The sequence below is a fragment of the Mytilus trossulus genome, chromosome 5 (genome assembly GCF_036588685.1).
Source record: "Mytilus trossulus isolate FHL-02 chromosome 5, PNRI_Mtr1.1.1.hap1, whole genome shotgun sequence".
NCBI lineage: Eukaryota > Metazoa > Mollusca > Bivalvia > Mytilida > Mytilidae > Mytilus > Mytilus trossulus.
In genome coordinates, this window is record NC_086377.1 from 9,937,386 (window position 1) to 9,961,265 (window position 23,880).

Sequence of the window (23,880 nt, forward strand, 5' to 3'; positions counted from 1 at the left end):
CCATATATTGATACATTTATTAACCAACTTCATTCCAGAACAGTCTGAGTCCATAATCAATATTAAGAATATATGTATCAGGGCCATTATAGACATATGCACTTTCATGCTTCTGTTGACAAATTTAATAAGAAATATGTCTTTGTTCATAAAATATGGCATTATTTTTTAGATGGAATTGGTTTTTGTGTGTGTGCACTAGTACTTTTGCTTTGAATTTTATTTTTGAGAACTGGAAAAGATCATATATCAATCATTATTTTTTTGTATTGAATTTAAACAGTTGTCTGTTGTGTTTGTATTCACAATGCTGGAAGCCTTGTAGTGAACTTGTAAAATGATGCATTGGCTTTCTGTGCCCATAGACATGGTGCCAGTCAGAATATATAGGAAGAAAAATACCATTGATTTTTTTAATCAACATGAACAAATAAATCAACATAACAATGTGTCACTGAATTGTAATTTTCATACATGTATAATGGAATATTAGGTTCCATTTATTCTTGTGAACTATCTAGTTCATAATACTTCCTTTTCCCAGAGTAAATATTCAAGTTTATAACACCACCTGTGATTGTTGCCCCACACAATACACTAAACGGATTGCTTTCTTTCCTTGTAGCTGTTGATATCATTTTCGAATTCATACTACTTCTTTGTGAAAATATTGGATTTGGTATGTTCTCTTTTTCTATAACAGTTTCTAATTCCTTGTTTATGTTATCAGTATTGTTGTCATTGGGTCCAGTGTCAAAGCTGTGTTCAGGTTCATTTACTATAACTGTGTCAAAGCTGTGTTCAGGTTCATTCATTAAGTTGAAAGCATCCAATTCATTTGATCTTTCTGGAGTGGTCATTTAAGTTAAGATTTCAGATGCTTTACATTGCTGTTTGATTGAAGGAATGTTATAGTGTGTAAGTGTGGAAATGCTTTTCCAGCCTCCCAATTGAGCTACCTCTGTTACTGGACGCTCAGATTGAAGCAAGGTAGTGGCAAATGTTTTCCGGGTTGAATGATTCACCTTTCTACCGTAAAGTTCAGCAGTCTCAGCCATTGTTTTCATCATCATACCTAGCTTGTTCTTCCCTAAAGGCTGACGACAGTACCAAACACCATCTTTATCAGGGTTAGGCAAGGGCCGTAGATAAAAGCTTGACTCTGGGTCACTCCTGAGGTCTTCTGGACGTTTTGAAACATAAAACTTAAACAATTTAACTGGACAATAGTCACTGTTAGGTTAAGCAAACATTTTTGGAGTGACATCTCTGACATCTCCTGATTTTGCCCCAGTTCTTGTTTTCGTGGTGCGTTCTAAAATATAAAAAAGCAAAGTTATTCATGAACATGTAGGGTTAAGGATAGCTATTAAAAGAGTTATAAAGTGATTTTTTTTAATTAGTCTAAATTACAATTAAAATGGATTTAAGAAACATATTCCTTTTTTGTTTATTGTTTGCACTAATTTTTTAAATACAACTTGGAAAATATTTATTAATAAATGACACTTTGGCCCTAAAAAACACAACTTTTTGGCAAATATTTATTTTGACTCTCATAAATGATCTTATGTTGTTGACAGTGTTAATATGTTATGTTTTGTGTTTTTATCTGTAGTAGTAATTTTGTAAAATAGAAATTTTGGTTGCATTGAGTTGTTTTTAACTCTTTTGTTAGGTTGCTGTCTTTGACACATTCACCACGGACCAGGTTGCTGTTTTCGACACATATTTCATTTCAGAACAGTTTAAAAAATCATATTAAGTTGTGCACATTGTTACTTTGTAAAATGAATTTTAATGAGAAAAATATTTATGAAAATCAATTATGTCTTGATATGTGTTTTAAATTATCATGATCATCATTAATTTACTGCATGTTCCATTAAAATCATATATTTTTCTTTATTGGTCTTCTTTAATGGCATAAAGTTTAAAATACATACAACGTAATTAAACATACCATAGAATTCAACATACTCTGTTCCAGAACCATCTTTAAGCAACTTTAAATCTCCTAATCTTAAGTTTGTGTATTCTTGTCTTCCTCTAAAGCCATAATGCACTCCATTATTTAGCCACACTGTGTTCAGTAACGCATTTGGATTGGCTAGAAAGAAAAAAAAAGCATAAGCATACATGAACAAGTAATTACATTGTAGTGCGAAAATTTGAAGTATGAAATATTCATGTTCCCATTTCACTAAAACATTTGTTCATGTTTGATGGTTAAAGGGAAACAACTCCTACACATTAAATAATTTGATGTTTTTCCAATTCCTAGTACTGGTAGTACTGTTAAGTATACTCGGACGCTTTAAAGTTAATCACACAAAATTTTTTTAAGACATGCAGGCAAGACACAACTTAGCCTTACGGATGTAGGACTGGCACAAAATTTTAAAATTATGAACCTTTAAGTTTTAATGTTAATACTATACATACCTGCACCTAGAATTTGTTTTTCGTACAATTTTTGAATTTCATCAGAATCCAATGGTTCAGCCCTGTTTTTTTTGTTTCCTTTTCCTTGAGATTTTAGATCTTTCCTTTTAGCTTCTAGAACTCTCCTAGAGTGACTAAATGCTTCATGTTTTTTAATATCGACATTTATCTTTAAGTCTTTTAGGTGGCGATCAATGCTGTTCTTAACTCCTGACAATGTATCAGGTTCATATTCTTCTCCATCACGTCGTCGTACACCTGAAATTTACAAAAAGTATTGTGAAATTCAAAAATTTGAACAATCAGATTAACAAGTTGACATGTACATTTACAAGTAACAAGTGAAAATTTATATTTTAGGTTCATTATTCGCAGACTTACAATGTATACATATTTAAAGGGTTGCAAATCAATTATGTAAATAAATATAAAATTAGTTAACTGGAGCAAAACCTATCTAAATGAACACGATGAATAATTATGATTCTGAATTATAATTGAAATAAATCAAATTTGATTTGGTTTTTTTCTTTATTACAAGGGTTAGTTAGCCTGATGTCAACATGGTCAATTGGCATACACATTTTACAACCTCATTTTATACTAAATGGGTTACATAAGAAATTTACAGGATAGCAGGTTGTTGTTAATACATATTATGACAGTAGGAATGCCCTTTGTTGTCTTTTTTTATACTACCGTTAAATTGAACAATATTTGTTTACGTCATATGTCAAATTGTAAGTATCAAAAGGAATAAACGGTTTATTTAATTTTATTACTGACCCCTATGTTACTAAATATTGTCATTCATCATGGGGAGTGCCCCGTTCTTACCCTTAGGCCTTACACAGTTACATTGTAGAGGGGGGCTAGGAGGGGTCCTGATCCAAAAATCCTGGGCTTTAAACTATGAAATTCTAAGTTACCGAAATTTGAAAAAAAGAATTCCCAGATCCTGAAAAGGTCAATCCCGAACTACAGAGCTTAAAAACACCCGATCCCATATTTCCGGATAAAGGTCCCATCCCCTCTCACTGTACATGATGAACATGTACTACTTATTTTTTTATTACTTGAGATACAATATAAAGCATAGATTAGCATATTAGATTAAGTAATGTGCAAACGTACCTAGATAAAACCTTGCGAGCAGCCCGTCAAGCTCTGGAAAAGGTACGTCTTCAACCATCCGCATCTCGCCATTGGATAGAGCCCACTCATAAAACATTTTCAAATCTGATTTAGTTTTGGTGCAAGTATTAGCATTTCTGTTAGCAAGAATAAATTGTTCAGTGTCACTAATCGTAACAGCTTTATATCTACCATCATTCACCTCATTTGGATTATTTTGGAGTAAATCTTCAGGGTTTTGTACATGTATGGCGGCATCACATTGCTCAAGATTGACCACAGAGTCAACATGGTCAAGGGGGACCTCCTCGAGAATAACACCTCTACCGGCTAGAGCGCTGGCTAATGCCAACAACTCTTCTCTATTACTTAATTGTTCATAGCGGTCTATGTCATTGACAAGTACTTCAAGCATATCCTCCCCGTTTTTCGCAAATCTGTCTGAAACTTTCTTCGGACTGCTCCACGGCAAACCTTCATCTTCCATTTTCACGCAGGGTAGTCTGCTCAAACAAATAAACAGTACAGGTGGCGCTTTAAGTGTAGAGTAATGCTAAAGTGTGTATTTACGAATATTAAACACAACTTTTAATTTTTTTGATTCTCAACCCTCATAAATTCAAAAAATGAAAGAAATAAACGACATTTTGATTTAATCGATGTCCCGTTTGATCTGTTCATAATGCATGGCTGTGATTTCGTAATGCACGGGTGTGATGTCGTAATGCATGGCTGAGATTTCGTAATGACTGGCTGTAGCAATTTCTCCGTTCATAATGACCAGATGTCGAAATCTTCCTTTTATAAAGCATAGGCATTTCTATACATATTGTAGTAAGTTGGTTAATAAATAGTAATAATACAGTCTTGTAAACCAGTATGCGCTATAACCGACCAGTTATTCATGTTGATGTTAACAAAATAAAAAAAAAAATCATAATCATAATTGAAAAAAGAGACGTAGAACTACATTAGCACCGTCACATCTATATGACTAAACACGTCGACAAGTAAAACGATATCAAATTACAAATCCATAATAGGTCGTATAAATAAACGTTAACTTATGTTGAAGGTCCTCATGTTCAATATGAAGTTTTTATTGTCAGCACACCTTCCTTTGGTTTAAGTGTAACTTTTTAATTGATTTATATAGGGTGACATTGATTTATTTCAAGTGTTTCTTAACGATATCTCCAATGGTCCTGTTTCTTTTGAATGCTATTGCAAGTTTTTTATCAAAAATATTTTTGAAATGTGGGTTGTCTTGAATTATATGTCAATGTTTTTCTAATAATTTTCCGCATTAGCGTGTTGTTGTGTTATGAAAGATTTATTATAGTTAACTGTGTTTTTATTTCTGCGTGTTTCTGTGTTTGTTTAATTTTTCTTGTACTGATTTTTCTACACAGCAAAAAGTGCAACGCACGTTTTACGTACGTTTTAAAAAACGTCTGTAAAACGTATGTTTTACGTATGGAAAACGCATGTTTAGCCAACATGCGTTAAACGCCTGTACCAAAACGGGTGTTTAACGCCTGTTTTGAAACGGGCGTAATACATCACGTACGTTAAACGTATGTTTTAAAAACGCACGTAAAACATATGTTTTACGCATGTTTTACATGTGTTTCCATTATATATTTTTGTGTTACGCAGCTTTTTTTCTCATAATAAAACTCATTTTTAGTTTCAAGAAAATTTTACACCAAATTGATTATGTTTTTTAACAATTTATTTTCCATCGCTTTTTATTTTCTAGAGAGTATATCTATAAATAGTGTAGAAGCTGACAAAAAAATTAGAACAGCATAATAAAACATGACTATTTGCATAATGGTTAAAATTATCTGTTAATGATAAGCCTCTTTGTGCACATTTTCCTCCTTTATAAGCTATATTGTATGTATAATTATTACACATAAAATTTACACATTAAATGTAGTCATACATGTGAATCTAGAATTTTAAAAATGCATGTGCAAATTTTCAGTTGAACTCAGAGGTAATCTTATTGGCAATCATACCACATATCCCCTTATTTTTAAATGAATAAAAAAAAAGGTGAAAAGGGTGAAACATTCATTCAACATGAGAAATTTCACACAAATTTTAAACATAAATTATCAATTGAAAAAATGTACCTTTTCAAACAGTCCTTGTTTCTCAAGTTTAATTTTATTTTACTTAAACTGTATAGTTACATCTCTAGACATACATGTACATGTACAATGTTCAAATGTATTTACAATGTATGTCTTTGATACACGTATAAAAATATTCCTATAGTATCTTCTTGTTTGAAATGAATAATTTCCACTTAAGGTTAGATGTATCTGCTGAGTCAATGGGAGTTAATTTAAAATAATAGTTTCTATAACTGATTACAAAGTACAAAAAATGTATACTCATATTAAGATAAATTTGATTTATTTCCCTTGTCCACCCCCTCCCCTCCCCTCACCTCCCCCACCCCCATTTTAAAGTATTGGGCAATTAGAATATGGCAATGAAGAAAGAATGGCCAAAACACTAAAAATATGTACTATCATGACTTCAAAAGACTGTAACACATTATAGCACATAGCTGTATAATACAATATATCACATGTATGTACATTTAAAAAAAAAATATATGCCTCTGATAAGTCAGGTACTACAACACCATCTAAGCCTTACTCAATTCTGACCTAATGATTAAGCAACTGGCTTAATTGCCATTTTAACAATATATTTATACACTCACTAATCAGAACAAAAAAATGTTCACTGTTTTATGTAGGAAGCATGACAGAGAGCATCCCAACTTGGATTTTGTTTTCTTTTGAAGGGATAAATATGTACAGGGGAGCGAAACGTAGCCTCTAGTAACCTATTAATGTTTACATGCAGAGAAAAGTATAAGACGAACACAAAATCAGTATTCTCTAAAGTCTTCGACAGTAAAAAATAATTTGTAAAGGAATTTATATAAGTAACCAAAAAATAAAGGACATTCACAAAGTATCACCAAATTAATTACCATTGAAACCATATTTTAAAAAGATGTCGGCTATTTGTAATAAATCACAGATGCTGTTAAAACCTGACTGACTGTGTGACTGGGCTGTGTGAATAAATGAATCAGATATTTATAAGTTATTATGAAATGTTGAAGTTTAATACGCTAAATGTATTATTCAATAATATACGTTTGAGAATATATCTTTGTTGTTGAAGCACTTCTACCTAATCCGCCTTTGTTTTACAGTAAAATGAGAATAGAAATATCAGTAAGGATCAGAAGGACATGGATGTGATATTTCCATGGTCATATGTTGATTTATTCTGTTTATAATCACAGTTAGTAAATATATTTTCGGGGATGGGGGGGGGGGGGGGGGGGGGGGTGATTAATTATTTACGTTGGCTGGTCTTCTGAAAGGTTTAATATTTCTAGGACTATAGTCCCAGCATATTTGTTTTGTGAGTTTTGTCTCTTGTTTGTTATAAGTGTAAAAATTGGTTACATGGATCTACCCCTGCTTAATCAGTCAAAAATAAGAGGACTCGAGGTCACATAAAACATTGTTTTGCCTTTCAGTCCAGTTCACGTTCATGACCATCCAGTAATCTGAATATATATATATAACATCTTCATGCCTTATATATCATGTACTGTAGTACGCCGCTAGATTAAAACTGACGTGGAAAGGTAACATATGGCCACCGAAAGCTCTTTTTTTGAGAGCCCAGGTGGTCGTGTGGTCTAGCGGGACGGCTGCAGTGCAGGCGATTTGGTGTCACGATATCACAGTAGCATGGGTTCGAATCCCGGCGAGGGAAGAACCAAAAATTTGCGAAAGCAAATTTACAGATCTAACATTGTTGGGTTGATGTTTAGACGAGTTGTATATATATATATATATATAGACACTGATTGTTATTCTTTATTTTTATCTTTATTCATTTTGTCTCAATTAAAAACGAATGAATGTGTGATTTTTTAAATAGTTTTTAATACGGTGGCATAGATGTCATATATATGCCCCCTTTGCCGATGATTTTAAAATAAAAATCATTTTTGACATAAAATCTGCCAATATTTTGTTCTTCTACAATGTCACCACTTCCAAAAATCTTGGACACTTCTGTTCCTATTACACAAATGTTAATATTAATTATAGACATAAATGTCTCCATGTAGCCAGAAATTTTGGTCTTCATATTAGGCTATGGCTTTGACAGTAAAATAGCAATCTAAATATCAACTTTATAATCCTTTTGCCGGTTTGAGGGGGGTCGTTGTTATGAGCCCCATGTACCCCAAATAGTGAGTGACATTTGGGAGCATACACCACTCTTTTTATTCAAGCTTATAAGTTTTTTTTTTTTTTTTTTTATCAGGAGATGTGTGTACACCGGGCCATTTGAAACGCCTGTAGAAAAGGAGGATTTTTTTCAGGATTGATAATTTTTGTTTTTGTTGCTACACATGCTTGTTACTGTACCCCTAATTTTCAACTTTAATCCTCCCTTATTCTGCATATATGCTTCTTGATCTTATAATTTGACAATATGGAAGTTTTGCATGGAAAAAAAAATTGAAGGAAGAAATTTTTCATCTTCCCCTAAATATCAAATGGTAGGATTGTTTAAATTCATATTATCGGATGGAAAAACTATAACGAACACCAATCATACTGTTTTGCTAAGCATGAGTCCTCATTCAGAATCTTGGATCGTGAGGGGTTATTGAAAGTTATGTGTATTGCTGCATGTATGATATGTGAATTCAAAACTATATAAAGTCAATAAGAATGCATCTTGAGCAGTGCCAAAAAAAAACCCACAGAACTCTGAAGGGTGTGTCATTTTTGCCTAAAAATATACCCATTTTAATATAACATTCACTCAGCTACCTATAGCTATATAAATATTTAAGAGAGAATGACATGTATGCCAGAGACATAAATATTTTTAATTAATCTGCACAACCAGGTGAACCTAATCAACTGACTTTGAACATGGAAATTTCGTGCGAACCGGTTGATTTTTCAGTCAAACCCCTGTGATTGATCCTTTCGGGATCCGGCAATTCTCTTTTTCCTTTTTCGGGATGTCAGGGTTTTAAATTTCTTTAAATTCGGGACCTCTGTATTTCATGTTTTAAGTTCGGTATTTAAGAGGGGGTAAGTGTCAACGTATATGTGTTCCACCTAACAGAAGTTCCAGTGAACACTTTATTATAAACAATGTCATAATACCTATTCCTGTTGGAACAAACTATTCTATACCATTTATTTCGTTATAGGAACATGTACTGTAATATTTATTCCTGGGGAAATTATATTCCAGAATATCTTTTCCTTTTGGAACTTATATTATGAAGGAACTTCTATTCTGTGACCCCAGGAGGGGTCTTGATCCCGAAATCCCGAGCTTAAAAACACACTTGAATCCCGAAATCCCGGGCTAAAAAAATTCGAAATCCCGAGGTCCCGAAATTCGAAAAAATAATTCCCGGATCCCGGTAGGGTAAATCCCGAATTCCCGAGCTTAAAAACATCCCGGAGTCTCGATAAAGGTCCTATCCCGCCTCATTTTAGGATGAAGACCCATCCAACCCTCACCCCTCGTCACTAAAAATTCATAAATATGCAGCTTATTTCTGGAGTTTATAATAGGCTCTATTTGAAAGGTTAGCCCACGAATGAATACATCGTGAACCATATTTTAGCACTTTACCTAATAAGGGTCTAATAATATATAAAGTGACATCCTCATCCCCCTTTAATTAGTTTTTCAGAAAACGAAGTCGAAGGTTTCAAGACAGGTGCAATTTTATAAATGCCGTTATTCAATTTCCGAGGCCAGTCATTCCTTTTTGAAAAGGCAGTATCAACAACGATAGAACTTATAATATACTAAAATTTATAGACTGAGACATTGAAAATGCTTCAGCGGGAACCAGTAACGTAATCGGGATATTGAGTCCGGATTCGGTTTTCCTTTTTTAGATGTTATGACGCAGACGACAAGGACGCTGGGTGCGATTGTTCATGAGAAATGTTGTACCTGGAGAGACGGACATTTGAATTAAAATGGAAAAAGATATGCAAACCAAGCAGAGGGGGATTATTTTCCGAGAAGAGAGTCGCTTTTCAGCTTTGAAAATGGGAACGACTTGTCAAACGTTCCACGCAACAAGAGGCAGATTCAGATAACTTAGCTATTTTGGTAAGATTTGGGTAGATCACTCAGATCGCTTTTAAAAACAATCACAAGTACATTTATTAAGTGTGTTGAATGCAATGTTGAATCGTTGCTAATCAGGGTTTCCATATATTTGTATAGGACATGTACAAACAAACAAACATTCATGCCAAGTCCGTTCGTCCTTGGCTTTTTCAAGTTATTGCATGACCATTTCGCCATGTGTTCGTTCGCCCTACTGTTTTCAAAAACGAAAAAAATATATTTAAATGGCATAAAGGTTTTATAAACTGAATTAGATATTATTTGAAAAATATTAGGGATGGTGCAACCATTTTACTTCAAACTTATAAAAAATTAGGTTTTATTTATTTAAATAATATATGAAAATTCAAGGGTTGGGTACCAGAACCACATCTGCATTAAGTAAATTCCCATTCTAATTAAATTAGCCATTCCCCACTCCCAACCCCAAGATAAATTGGCTTTGACTTTATTCAACATAAAATGTATGAATTTGACAATAAGTTTAATACAATGTCAATGACACAGACACAGTTGACATTGTATATTATTCTAAAAACTGCATAACATGTACATAGTTTTAACAAGAAATATACATAGGATAACAGATATAGGAAGATGTGGTGTGAGTGCCAATGAGACAACTCTCCATCCAAATAACAATTCAAAAATTAAACCATTATAGGTTAAAGTACGGCCTTCAACACGGAGCCTTGGCTCACACAGAACAACAAGCTATAAATGGCCCCAAAATTACTAGTGTAAAACCATTCAAACGGGAAAACCAACGGTCTAATCTATATAAACAAAACGAGAAACGAAGACGCGTATATATTACATAAACAAACGACAACTACTGTACATCAGATTCCTGACTTAGGACAGGTGCAAACATTTGCAGCGGGATTAAACGTTTTAATGGATCCAAACCTTCTCCCTTTTTCTGAAACAATAGCATAACATCACAACATAGAAAAACATACAATAAAATATCAATTGGCAGACTTAACTCAATCAAAAAAGCCCAGGCTAGTAGAATTACTCTCGGGCCTGTAAAAATCATATCTACAGGCCAACAGAATCTAACTAAAAAAATACAAAATTTTAGCCCCGGGCCTGTAGATTTAATACTTCATCGTGAAGACTGCTTGTGGAGAATTGTGAATGTCTTTAAACTCTTATTCATATTGTCAATCATACCACATCTTATTTTTATAAATATATGCTTTGTAACTACATGTACTTGGATATTGGATACCTGATTGATCATAGGCAGTCTCGTTATAATGTTTCATAATCCAACATAAGTTTGTCTCGACTAAATATTATGAAAGTGCTACTACATATACACAATGCTTATTACCACAAAGCACAGATTGAGGAAATTTTGTGGAGTCAAAGAGATATGCCCCATTATTAGAAAAAATGGCTGAATCTGTAGTTTCTGTTCTCTGTTTTTAAAAAACGTATGCTTATATGAATCACAAAATGAATTCTGCATCTGTATACATGTATGTCTACAAACCTGCAGTGCCAAAAGCAATAACATTTTGAAGTTTAAACCTTTTTTAGAACTGTCAAATTGATACAAATCTTAAAAAAGATACCATGCTAATTTCAAAATAAGGAGATGCAGCCTGCAATATGAATGCTAATGTCACACACACACATGCCATGATGCGTTGATGAAACTATCCACCTGATTGTCAAGTATATTTTGTAAAAATATTTGCAGATTATGCAAGTTATTTGTACCTGTATAATATTCATGTATATGTTGTGTACAAGATGTTAGTTTGTACAAATTATAATTTGTACAGGGTTTTTGTACAAGTTATAAGTTTTTTGACACCTACATTCTTGCAACAGGTGTCAGATACAAAATGTATAGGTGTATTTTATAAAATGTACCAGTGCAATGTTTTAAATTAAAAAAAACCCACATCAACCTAACATTTAATCCTATTCTCCTAGTCTTCAATCTGGACATGAGGATACCTGAATAGTTTAAACTCTAATTTTATTTTTTACTTAATATACCATATATTCATATCCATACAAAATCTTTGTGTGGTCTTATAAATGTATAATGTTTTTGAATCAATATTGCAATGCTCAGTATTAGACTGTATTATGAAGTTGTGAAAATATGACAGAGATATGCGAAGCAAAAGACTGTGTCCTTGCATCATCCATTTCTGTTCAGAAGATCTTAAATCACTGATAACTTGTACGTACAAAAAAATCTGTACAAATTTAATTTGTACAACATTACAAATTATTACTCAACATATACACATTGTACATGTATGCATGAAAATATTTTAATTTTTTTTTAATTTCAGTGCCAATCATTTTTCCAACAACTGAATATAAATTGGTAAGTATTAGATCTCATTTATAGTGAGACTGTTTTGTAGCAAACAATTATAAGCAGTAACTATCAATTTGTCATGTATGATGTACATGTACATTGTAAATTCTCATAATGACATTTCAACTTTGTGATCGAAAAATGTATGTCATTTTGCCTTGCATCAGAAGAAAGGGGAAAACAAGATGAATAATTGGTCAGCCTATACTTTCCATGGCCTTGTGTTGGCAGGTCAACAATATAAAAAAATAAGATGTGCTATGATTGCCAATGAAACAACTGTCCAAAAGAGACCAAAATGACAGACATAAACAACTATAGGTCACTGTACAGCCCTTAACAATGAGCAAAACCCATATCGCATTGTCCGCTATAAAAGGCCCCGATGTGTATGTTCAAAAAGACAAGATCAACAAATAATGTCATAAGGTCAAACATGTCAAATAGCTGGAATGAAAATTACCTTAAAATCATGCGTGATATCAGCAATTTGGAGAAAACTAGCAATATTTGATCGTTAGACTATATACTGAAAACCTTGTTTACTATAGCTTAACACTAACAACTACAAAATTGTCTTGTCAACTCCCTCAATGAGTTGTTAATCATAAAAAGAATGGTCATGATGATACAGAAAAATTAAAAGACACATTCACAACTTACAAGTGGAAGAGAAACTTAAATCTTATAAAACAAAACAACAACAATAAGTCCACACACCATTATTTAGAAAACTAATTATAGAAGACTGAACAGTAAACCACAAAAAAAAAGAGGAGACATGTTGAATAGCAGATTCACAATCATGTAATTAAGTTTTTTATGCCCCACCTACGATAGTAGAGGGGCATTATGTTTTCTGGTCTGTGCGTTCGTTCGTTTGTCCGTCTGTCCCGCTTCAGATTAAAGTTTTTGTCAAGGTAGTTTTTGATGAAGTTGAAGTCCAATCAACTTCAAACTTAGAACACATGTTCCCTATGATATGATTTTTCTAATTGTAATGCCAGATTAGAGTTTTTACCCCAATTTCATGGTCCACTGAACATGGAAAATGATAGTGCGAGTGGGGCATTCATGTACTGAGGACACATTCTTGTTTGACCCTGATTCTGGGCAATAGCCACACATATATATACTATTTAAAGGCTGTAACAGTTAAACATAAACTTCATGATCATCTATTTAAGGGAGGGTAAAAAAATCTAAACTTTTTTTATATAGTAATGTATAAACTATTATTATTTTTTCTTTCTTAGGTTTGTCAAATATGTTCTTTGGTGTATGATCAGATCCTATATATACTATAGTACAGATCTAACAAACTGTTAAAAGAAAACAAAATATCTTCTAGGCAAATATGAATGATGCATATATATATATGTCGTGTACATTTTATTATTTTGTACAGGTTATTACTTGTACAAAAATTTTGTATGGGTACTTACTTGTATGATGCCATCATACGGGTTATTACCTATACAAATATAATTGTACCAGTAATTACTTGTACAATTTTTGTTGATAAAAAGATAATAACTTGTACAACACCATATCTTTGATTTGTATGTGCTTCTACTTTGATCTATTAGGTTTAACCTTTTATTCCGGTATATGATTTTACATATGCAACTTTTTATTATGATTTATTTTTGAAAATAAAATGTAGAAGGGTATTGTTTTAATTTCACTTTAAACGACGTTGTCGCTTTGTACCAGTAGTCAGTACTAAAGTGGCAACAAGCTGTTCAGCTTAATTTGCTCAATTTCTCATGCTTGGTTATGTTGTTACTCGGCGTTTGTCGTGAGTCTGAATTATTCTAACATTTCATTGTCATTGATACAATTGCCAATGAGACATCTCTAAACAAAAGATGACACAGACATAAACAGCTATAGGTCACCAAACGGCCTTCAATAATTAGCAAAGCCCATATCAAATAGTATTAAAACAAGAATGTGTCCAAAGTACAGGGGTGCACCACTCGCACTATCATTTTCCATATCAATGGACCATGAAATTTGATAAAAATAAATCTAATTTGGCATTAACATTGGAAAGATCATATCATGGGGAACATGTGTACTAAGTTTCAAGTTGATTGGACTTCAACTTTATCAAAAACTACCTTGACAAATTTCCAATAGTTTAAGAAAGTTGTTAGAATTTTAAAAAGTTTTAACAATAGAGTGAATCTATTGTTCCCTGGCAAAAAAAACTCCATTTATAAGTAAAATACGGAAAAAATGGTGTTATTTTTTTAACAGATGTAATGTTTCCCGGTAGAAAAAGTCCATTTCATGAAAAATACTGAAAGGCAGGTATTCTATTTTTACAAAATTTACTTCTGGATACTATCTTATGATCATAAACAAGCTTCTGTCCAGCACAGTTAAAGAAAGTAACTAACATTTCATTTTTTTTTACCACAGAGTGAATACTTGTGGACGCCGCCACCAATGACGCCGTCACAATGTACGATCGCTATGTCCCGCTTTTTCGCCTATAATGAAGGCTGGACAAAAATATACACACAAATAAATAAATAAATAAATACGAAAAAATAGTAACTGAAAAATACCCGACAATTGAAAAAACAATCCCAGACTTACTAACTAAAAAAAAATGTTTTTTCAATGAAACATTTTGTTTAAACCAAAAGTAAAAGCACATACAAGTCAAATATATTGTGTTGTACAAGTTATTATCTTTTTCTCAACAAAAATTGTACAAGTAATTACTGGTACAGTTATATTTGTACAGGTAATAACTCGTATGATGGCATCATACAAGTAATTACTCCTACAATGTTTTTGTACAAGTAATAACCTGTACAAAATAATAAAATGTACACGACATATATATATAGGATACATTGAGTTATTCAAAGACAATTTCTAAACATGTGTCTACAAAATTTATCATTTACTATATTTATTAAGGATAAAATTGAGAATGGAAATGGGGAATGTGTCAAAGAGACAACAACCTGACCATAGAAAAAAACAACAGCAGAAGGTAACCAACAGGTCTTCAATGTAGTGAGAAATTCCAACACCCGGAGGCGTCCTTCAGCTGGCCCCTAAAAAAATATACACTAGTTCAGTGATAATGAACGCCATACTTATTTCCAAATTGTACACAAGAAACTAAAATTAAAATGATACAAGACTAACAAAGGCCAGAGGCTCCTGACTTGGGACAGGCCCAAATATGCGGCAGGGTTAAATATGTTTGTGAGATCTCAACCCTCCCCTACACAGCTACTTTTGCATAGGTACTATTTCTGTACTAAAAATCTGTAGTACTGGAAATCTACTTTAAATATTCAGTACTATTTTGTTACTTTAAAATTATTTAAATATTTAGGTATCTTTATTTTACAGTACTTAATTTGTACTTGAAATTTAGGTACTACAGATTTTTGGTTACTACCATTTCATTTTCAGCATTTTAAAAGTTTTTTCTATTTCAAATCTCTTAAAATTAAGACTTTCAAACTTGGAATATTGTATTATTTCTGTACCAAAATATTTAGTACAAATCAAGTACTGTAAAATAAAAGTACCTAAATATTACAATAATTTGAAAGTAAAGAAATAGTACTAAATATTAAAAATAAATTTCCAGTATTAGATATTTTAAGTACAGAAATAGTACCTATGCAAAAGTAGCTGTGTATACCTCTTGCCAATATAGAAAAGTAAACACATAACAAAACGTGCTTATCATGTTTTGTGTTAAATTGTGATTTTTATCAGATTATCGGAATCCTCAGGTTTTATTCATTTAACGTCTTTAAAAAGTTTCAAAAATTGATCCCCATTTTTCTTTCTATAAATCTTTTATGTGTAAAATTATATGCCATCTGTCATGTCTGTAAAAATCTAGCACCTTGGCCTATATCAGGTGTGGAACCAGAAGGGGGGGGGGGGGGGGTTCCGGGGTTGGAACCCCCCTTTTTTTGGACGATCAATGCATTTGAATTGGGAGGTGTAAATGGAACCCCCCTTTTTAAAATAGCTGGATCTGCCCCTGTATACACTTTTTAGCTCTAGTTTCAAAAATGTGTCCAGTGACCCAGCCAACCCACCAAGATGGCCACCATGGCTATAAATAGAACATAGGGGTAAAATGTAGATTTTGACATATCTCAGAAACCAAAGCATTTAGAGCATATCTGAGATTGGGTCAAATTGTTTATCAAGTCAAGATGTTCCTTCTCTAAAATGTTCAGATGCATAGATCAACTGGTTGTTGGGTTGCTGCCCCTGGATTGGTAATTTAAAAAAAAATTGCAACTTTTGGTTATTTTCTTGAATATTATTATAGATATAGATAAGCTGTAAACAGCAAAAATGAACAGTACAGTAAGACCTAGGCTACACATAAGTCAAAGGAATAAAATTGTCAATTGACCCCTCAATGACTTATTGCCCTTTATAGTCACTCAATTTAAAAAAAAAATCACAAATTTTGTAATTTACAAAACATTTTTAACTACTGAGCCAAGTACATTATAGTTAGATAAAATTGTAAGCAGCAAGAATGTTCAGTATAGTTAGATCTACAAACACATCACCAAAACACAATTTTGCAATGAATCCATCTGTGTCCTTCATTTAGTATATGCACATGAATCAAAGTGAGCGACACAGCCGTTAGTTATGATACATGTATATACCGATTAGTCAATGTACAGTTTTCTAACTTGTATAAAAATTAGATTAGATGTGGTACAATTGCCATTGAGACAACTCACCACAAGAGACTGTACAGCCTTCAAGAATGACCAATGGTCAGTTACTCAGATATGATATTAGCAATAGGCTATATTTGGTGTATTGTGTGACAGTGATTCACTGATACATGTATATCAGACTTTTTAGTTTTGAGATAAGTAAAGCAGACTTGTGTTTATGAAAAGGATATATCTCCATTCCTTACAAACATCTACATACATTCATGCTGGGATTTAAATAAAAATTATGTTTAAGTATACTTTGCTATTCCATTAAAAAAAATGATTGCCCTGGCACAGTCCAACAAAATAAATTTTCTTTTGTTTTTACATTACAGCTGCTGTAGAAAATTTTCGAAGGATAGGATTATTGATTATGAACAACAGGATTATATCATCATGACCAAGGAATTCTTCAAGGAGAAGTGCAAGTAAAGGAACGAATTCATGAGCAAAAATTATAATATTGTAAACAGGAGAACAGTTAAAATAATACTAACAGTTCAACAGTTTCGTGAGACAAAGAGCAAGACAGAGTAAACTTGGAGTGTATATATATATGTCAACCACAAGTACATTTAAATACCACATAATGCTAATGAAATAAGAACTATGGTACACACTTTTTGTATGATTATGAATTTCAGGGTTTAAAAAAAATGTAGTTTTTAAATAAATAGAATTAAAATAACCAATTTTGAAGTATTTATATGACCATCATATTTTGCAAATTCTATCATAGAACCAACCCACCAACAATCAATTCATTCAAATCACAATTGTAGTGAACAAAATTTCCATTGACCAACAGACAAAGATGATGTCTTATTCTTAATACATGTACCTTTTCTTCTTCACATTGGCTTGAGTATAACCAAATCTTTTCAGTAGATTATATTCTGAGTATAACATAAATATAAAAAAGAGATATTGTGTATACATTAATAAAATCAGCATAAACACCAAAAGATATCTTTAACATGTTTTAATAAGGCAAATAGTCCATTCTAAATGGTAATTGATAATCTTTCTCAAAAGGTTTTTTTCATGGATGTAGATCATTGGTATAGGCTGTCATAAAATATTGTGCTTCAATTCTAATTGTAAGATTGCGCACAGTAAAGGTATGCCTTGCCAAAAACAGTTCTGGAAGGGAGGCAAAGGTTGAAAAGGACAGACAACACCATCATATTTAAATGTTGTAATTAAATACTACCATGATATACTCGTTGATTTATATACTTACATGAAGATATGTAAAAGAATCAAATTGTTAGTGTTTAAGTAAGAAAAGACAAATATCTATGGTTTATCCATTTATACCAACCAGAAAAAAACCTCCAAAAAATCAAATTGTATTTGAAATTTTTTTGAATGTTTTGGCCAACAAAAAATGTTAAACAGATGATGTGTTACACAATACAAAAATAAACTTTTATTTAACTGGTGTAGATGACAAAAAAAAACAACAACCAAGAACATACATGATATATTATGGGTGCTGTGGGGAAAAAAACCCATGTAAAACAAGTTTTGAAGACAACAAAAACATGTATAAATAGTTGTTGCGGAGAAGAAAAAAAACCCTACGTGAAACACATGTTGGAAGACGAAAAAAAACATACTTAAAACGGGTGTTAAGGACATAAAGAAAAACATACGTAAAACAGGTGGTGAGGACAAAAAAAAAATACGTAAAACGCATGATTTGCTAAAATTTAACAGGGGTTTAACATGCGTTTACCCGTAAAACAGGCGTAATACGTCATAATTTAACGCATGTTTTCGCTCCCACACGTATTACGTGCGTTTAACATACGTAATTCATACGTTTCAAACGGGTGTTTTACATGCGTGGTCCTCAATATGCGTTTTACGTACGTTTCAAAACATACGTAAAACGCCTGTTTTACGCATGAAAAACGGGTATGCATTTTTTGCTGTGTATATATACGTTTATTTTTAACTAATGCTGTCAGGATCAGAGGTGTTTCTAATAAAGTTGATTCCTTCACCTTTAATAAAGGATTCAAAACAACCGGGTTTTTTAGGGGGTTCGAGGGGGGGGGGGGGGTTGACTGAACCATTATTTTCCTAAATGGCGTCCCAAGGTTTAAGAAAAAGCAAAGATATAAATGACAATATCAAATTTTTAAATTTCTCTTCTGTATGTTCTTTCGGTTACCGCAGACGTAGAAGGGGCTGGTTTCCACAAACAAATCAGAAGTAATAAAAACTCTGGTTGTTTGCCAATCCCTTATGTCTGTTTGTAACTTGCTAAACCTCAAGTTGGACTTCAACCAGAAAATACAGGTTACCAGTAAACTATGTTTACGTTTTGTTTGCTTCGGCCGATAACCGCAGACCAGAAAGACCGGTTACCGGAATAGTTTGAGCTATTAAAAAATATCTTATTTAGTGATTAATTTGTTGTTTATTCTTTTTGTAAGTAATCAATTTCAGTGTTCTACACATTATACACGTGTAAACATTAACACCTGCAGTTTCAAGGGGTTGCTCCAGCACTCATGTATAGGTATAAAGACTGGAAAACAAGTAATGAATAATAGGGAGAGTAAGCGCCTTGTCACGTAGGTTGATAAAGCCACAATATTCCATCCCAGACTTACAATGACCCCTTGATATATAGACTTGACTTTCGTTACAAGTGGGAAGGTTAAGATATTAGGCCGCACCCTTAGGCCCAAGGTAGACATCAACCAATAATTAATGCTAATTGGAGAAAACACCCCAAAAACGAAATGTTTGACTCAGCAGGAACTCCATCCCACACGCATAATCAGTCTGTTTTAGAGACTGTATGATGGCACCTGACGCAAAGTCTTGAGGATTGGGGGGTGCCCAACCGAATGAGCTTTATCATCCATGATTATAGCCTATATCCTGTGGAGGCCAGAGCTACATGTTTAATACTTCAGACAATTGGAACAGAGGCGACAAGGAACAGCTACTGCAAAAAGAGGGGAGCCACCACAACATTTTACTACCGGGAATAAGGCACATTGCCCAAGCAGAAACAGTGCATGGCACAAGAGTTCCCCGACCCAAGGGGGACACACCTACATATTCAAGGGGTCAACCTATTGTTCACGCAAACAATAATACATGTCATCACCATGTAACCAACCGGTCAACAGATTTAGGGGACAGTTTAAACCCTAAAGTAACAAACCCATAGGTGTAACGACGCAAGGCAAACTCTAGCAGCCCTAATCATGTAGTGTGAATTTCAAGAGTAGACGCTGGCGTCCCAATCTTTGGACAACAGGTATGCTCAGTGGCATATAATGATAATTAGCCTACGGAAAGTGCGAAGGTGACTTACAGTCGTGGGTGGTCACTTGGAAATAATTTAAAGAAGGGCAGCTTGCAAGATCTTTTCACAAAGTATTCAAGGTTTGGGAAGGTTTTCAAGTGGGGCCTGCAAGAGGGCAAATATCATAGGAGTTGGTGCATTAAAGGGAAGGCAAGTGACTAATATGCTCTCATTACGGAAAGAGATAGCGATGGTATTTACAGAGAGCACGTTGAAAAACTGAACAAGTGGTTTGATCAATAAGATTCCAGGGTCTAATTTAACAATATCCGGTAAGCCCCTTGGTAGTCCCTTGAGGACTGGGCTGGTCATGTGCTGTCCCTGACGAACCGGCTTAAGAAACTTCCCTGATGAACGGGCTTAAGAAACTTCCCTCAAGAGTATATATATGAGCAAATGGTAACACGGCATTGCCAGCGCAGTGCGAACAAACAGTTGGGGTTCAAGCATCCAAACTGCAACCCGGTAGAATTATTAAGGAGCTAGACAAAATAAGGTTATTTAATCCAAAATTCTCTGCATATGCCTATACTAAGTCAGAATAATGACAGGTGTTATCCATTCGTGGTTACCCATTCGCTCGATGCTTTTGGACTTTTTATTTTGTCGTTTGATTTTTCCTCGGAGTTCAGTATCTTTTTTTTTTTTTATGTGTTTGAGTTTTTGATATTGCTATTAGATTAGGGCCGACGGATAATGATAGTTTTGCACACAATGCAGCTCTCTATTGCAATAATGTAAACATGATGTTATACGTTGTACAGTTGAAGTGTATCACTCCAAATCACACATTTCATGTATACATGGTAAATCATCAAGCCAGATATTTCGTTACAATAAATTACTCATAGTTACCCTCCGGTAACATTGTGTTTTTAATAATAAGTTCTGTGGTATTGTATGGTATTGTTTATTGTTGTAGGATTTACGTTAACATATAATTGCTTACGCCAACGTTTTTTTTTTTTATCTAAAATGCAATATTATCTCATTTGAAACCATTCAAAATACATTTATTTTGAATATGAAAGCAAGGCGTATCTTTTTTATACATGTTATATATATATAAGGATAAATACATGAAACACAAAAAGTATTACCGATTTGTGTTCATCTTACAAAATAGCAAGGTGTGCACAATGTATATTCTAAATAAACTCATCATAGATACCAGGAATAAATTTATTTAAGCCAGACGCGCGTTTCGTCTACAAAAGACTCATCAGTGACGCTCAAATCCAAAAAAAAAATAAAAAGGCCAAATAAAGTACGAAGTTGAAGAGCATTGAGGACCAAAATTTCTAAACTTTTGCCAAATACAGCTCAGGAAATCTATGCCTGAGGTAGAAAAGATCTAGTATTTCAAAAAATTCAAAAATTTGTAAGCAGTAAATTTATAATTATAAAAAATATCAATGACAATTCATGTCAGCACAAAAAGTGCTTACTACTGGGCTTGTGATACCCTCGGGGAAATCAATCTTATGTTGTCTGTGTTTATTTAATTTCTAATCTGACACGTTGACACATACAAATAAACATATGACATTCAAGTCCAAACTTAACTTTTATAATACGATATATATTAATACATATACTTTGCAATTGTCTAATTAGACGTATAATTATTTACCATGTGCATACAATCTTTGTCTTTATTTACAGGTGTTTGTTTAATAATAATATGTTTTGAACGTGTGATGTATCAGGTCATGGTACTTTCTCCGATTATCGTTGACGTGACCACAAGACATATCGTGACTTCGTCAATAAAAGTATACATAACTTATTTATTTAGTTTCAAAGCATTTCTTCTGATTGATAGTGTGATTTGATTATTGTATTTAATAACAAGAGACAGTTAAATGCAACCACATAATTAATTAATTAGTGTGATTTACCCTTTAAATGGGATGAGAAGTGAATATAATTATTTAAGAAAATGACAACAAGTTCTAGCTGTTTTACAAAGTATTGCATGTGTTCGAAATGTACCTGGACATTTTATATACTTGTTAAAATATAGATTTGTATACTTAATATTTTCTTTGTGTTTAAATGGTTTACATTTTGCTATTTCAATAGACCACATTATTTGAAGAGTGCGGTGTTTTATTTCACCTAATGGTGAAATGTATCCGACGTTGTATACAGTTAAACTATCATGGCGTAACGATTTATGTTTTGTATGATTTAAACAGTTGAATTAGTTGTCATTGTCATATTGGTTTTGTTATATGATTTTTCAAAAGTTCATTACTTTTTGCTGACAATGTATTTCATTTATGTTATTTATTCTCCTACCAAATACACAACCCCGTTTAATACCTGAGAGTTGTTCATTCGTTAAGTATAAGAGCATGCGATTAAATATTCACGAAAAAGGATTATAGTAATAAGCTCGCGATATCGATCCCATTTGAAATTGATTTGAACTCAAATGATATCAAATGATTGTATGAAGAATTACTTAAGTCGCTCTTTTTCATCAATTTTGCATTCTGTCAACTTACATGAACTTCTCTAGAACTTAAAGAACATATAAAGATTAAAACCAAAATATGAGTGGTTACTAACCGGTAAACTGATGAACCTGTATCTTAAAGTGTCAAAATAAAATAAATGCCGTAACCATTATTTTGCAAATTATTACATGTATGCAATATATAAAATTATAAATATTTGTCTTGTTATAATACAATTCAGATCTGAAAGTATGGTTAACCAAAGTAAGATTACTTTGTATACACTGCATCGACGTCTTTATAAATTTAATATTAGGTAACTCCTGATATTATAGTCCTATCCACCATAAATTTCTGTTGATACATTTTATTTTGATAAAAAAAGAAAAATTAAAACTGTAGAACATCTTAATCTGAATCGCGTCAAATGAGACAAGGCAATAAATTATAAACATAGAAGATCATGTATAAGATTAAAACTAGTGTTTTGGAAGTCAGTTGCCTGGCTGTTTATTGTACTGATCTCGGACAAATTTCTAATATACTGTCTTCCCCATACTAATTATGCATGGGATATAGTAATAAGTTTTACAGTCTCCTGGAACACTTTTTCGAGCATATTGAAAATCGCAAATGTGACTGTTTTAACCAAATATCTCTGAATTGCACATAACAACTTTTCGACGCAAGTTGACTTATGTATTGGTCCGTATCGCACATACTATCATGTACATTGAAACTCATCAAAATGTCTACTACGTAACATGGTATTTACCTTCATATGTGAAGTACTGTCTAATATTTATCGATAAAAAATAGTTCTTCAATTCAGAAAAAAGGTAATCGTTCATCGTTCTAGTATATAAGGTAAAACAAACTGGAATGTATATAAAAGACATCAAAATGCAATAAGATTTGCGTTTAGAATCAGTTCCATAGTGTACACATGTTCCCTACGAAACAGTGCATAAATTATGAAAAAAATTTCATTTTAAAGAGTGTTTAACTGTTTAAGATTGCTCTTTTTCAGTATTCAAAATAACTCTGGAACAAAGTTTTTGACAAGTTGATTTTCCATTTTTTTTGGGTCAAATATTAACACTTTTATTGAAAGACGTCCAGATATGTCTAGCTATATTTAGCAAGTTATAATTACTTGATCGTAAT

General features: G+C 32.8%; 1 protein-coding gene and 1 long non-coding RNA gene across 2 annotated transcripts; one reads left to right on the forward strand and one right to left on the reverse strand.

Annotated features, from left to right (window-relative positions):
• Positions 1-1,194: 1,194 nt before the first annotated feature.
• On the reverse strand, positions 1,195-4,066 carry LOC134719399 (uncharacterized). Its single transcript, XM_063582400.1, has 4 exons — positions 3,580-4,066; positions 2,446-2,703; positions 1,964-2,110; positions 1,195-1,315 (listed from the first exon to the last, which is right to left on the reverse strand). Exons 1-4 carry the CDS (start codon positions 4,064-4,066, stop codon positions 1,242-1,244), a joined length of 966 nt encoding a protein of 321 aa, XP_063438470.1. The 3' UTR covers positions 1,195-1,241.
• A 5,485-nt stretch (positions 4,067-9,551) lies between these two features.
• Positions 9,552-17,606, forward strand: LOC134719400 (uncharacterized). Its single transcript, XR_010107576.1, has 3 exons — positions 9,552-9,798; positions 12,144-12,178; positions 17,250-17,606. It is a non-coding gene; the product is annotated as an uncharacterized LOC134719400 (long non-coding RNA).
• Positions 17,607-23,880: the final 6,274 nt, after the last annotated feature.

Coding starts and splice junctions, on each gene's coding strand:
- LOC134719399 (XM_063582400.1), bottom strand. CDS start 4,066: ATGGAAGATGAAGGTTTGCCGTGGAGCAGTCCGAAGAAAGTTTCAGAC. Junction 2,111..2,445: donor AAAACAAATTCTAGGTGCAG/GTATGTATAGTA, acceptor TTTTCTTTCTAG/CCAATCCAAATGCGTTACTG. Junction 1,316..1,963: donor AGAGTATGTTGAATTCTATG/GTATGTTTAATT, acceptor TTTATATTTTAG/AACGCACCACGAAAACAAGA.